The following is a 1,460-nucleotide window of genomic DNA, read 5'->3' on the forward strand; positions in this document are numbered from 1 at the left end:
ATCATAGAAATTAGAGGAAAAAAAAGCCAGTAAAGGTTTTTCCTTTTAAGTTGATCACAGATTTTAGTAATCAAAAGCTTTTTACTAAACTGTACTTTAGGATGGAAGTCTTGTAAAAGCAAAACTTCTTTTTACAGAATCATACACAAAACCTCTCCTCTGCCACTAATTTTAGAGTGAGACAATGAACTAATAACGATAGTTTCTTGCTGTCCAGTGACGCAGGGGGATACTTATATGGATATAACTGTTTTAACCATAAACCCTACAGAAAAAGCCATGCTGATGAAAACTTGCCTCTTGGTTTTGGCTGCTGTTTTGCAGAAAGGTTCGATGAACATCAGGTTCTGATCTGCGCTGAGCTGTGAAAAAAGAAAGCAGAACCTTATTAATAGAACCATCAGGAGCAGATGCTGATGTTCTTTATTTCAGGTCATGTTAAATCCACAGCTGTGATAAACAAAGTGGATCTGTACCTCTGCAGCACCAACCGCAGCCAGTTCAGTCAGGTAAAGGTCCAAGATGTGTAACTGCAGCCCAGATGGAGGCTTACTGTCACTCTGCAGGAGGTCAGAGGTCAGCAGCTTCACAAACTTGTCCATCACACTGAGAAGAAAGAATAAACTCTTATTTGTTTCAAACTAATTACTATCAAAGTAAAAAATAAAAAAATGTTCTGTCTTACTTGCTCTCCCAGTTGTTCCTTTTCAGTAACTCAAAGGTTTGTCTGATCATGAAGCGAACCAGCTGTGAAATATTTAGAAAATGTACTTAGGTTTCCAAAACAGCTAGAATTTTACTATCAGACTGATTCCAACATTATTCAAAATGTTTCAAAACCTTTTTTTAATCTTTAAAGATTAAAATAATGCAAAACCCAAGAAGTGTTTGTTTTATGTTACAATCTGGTGTTCATGTGTTGAAAAAAATCGACTTGATATTAGGAATATTGAATTAAATACAAATGTCTTGCCACAGTACTTTTCAAAGCACCATAACTTGAAGGGTTTTTCCACTGCAGGGGTAAACATAAGGATTTATTTTTCAGATTGCCCAGTGAACCTGTTGACAAAATGTAGTTGTCCGCAAAACATTTTGGTTGTTTGAAAAAAATCTCAATAAAAATGTAATTTAATAGGAAGGCTATATTATACAAAGTTTACTATATACAGTGGGTAAAATCCAGTAAGTATTGAACATGTCACCATTTTTCTCAGTAAATATTTTACTAGAGGTGCTAATGACATGAAATTTTCTCCAGATGTCGGTAACAACCCAAGTGATCCATACATACAAAGAAATCAAACCATAAATGTCCAGAAATGAAGTTATTTGTAATAATGTGGAATGGCACAGGGGAAAGGTATTGAACACACTTACTGAAATTTACAAAAGCCTTTGTTGTCAATGACAGCTTCAAGACGCCTCCTGTATGGAGAAACTAGTGGCATGCATTGCTC

General features: G+C 35.4%; 1 protein-coding gene across 1 annotated transcript in view; it reads right to left on the reverse strand.

Annotated features, from left to right (window-relative positions):
- The window catches only part of LOC106537306 (ribosomal RNA processing protein 1 homolog A), a gene marked incomplete at both ends in the record, with an annotated part of 5,904 nt that extends 5,157 nt beyond the window's left edge, over window positions 1–747 (reverse strand). The window contains 3 exon segments of the mRNA XM_014034692.1: window positions 298–362; window positions 477–606; window positions 686–747. Coding sequence (XP_013890146.1) covers window positions 298–362; window positions 477–606; window positions 686–747 — 257 coding nt within the window.
- Window positions 748–1,460: the final 713 nt, after the last annotated feature.

Source organism: Austrofundulus limnaeus, unplaced genomic scaffold, assembly GCF_001266775.1.
Source record: "Austrofundulus limnaeus strain Quisiro unplaced genomic scaffold, Austrofundulus_limnaeus-1.0 Scaffold2237, whole genome shotgun sequence".
In the NCBI taxonomy this organism is placed as follows: Eukaryota; Metazoa; Chordata; class Actinopteri; order Cyprinodontiformes; family Rivulidae; genus Austrofundulus; species Austrofundulus limnaeus.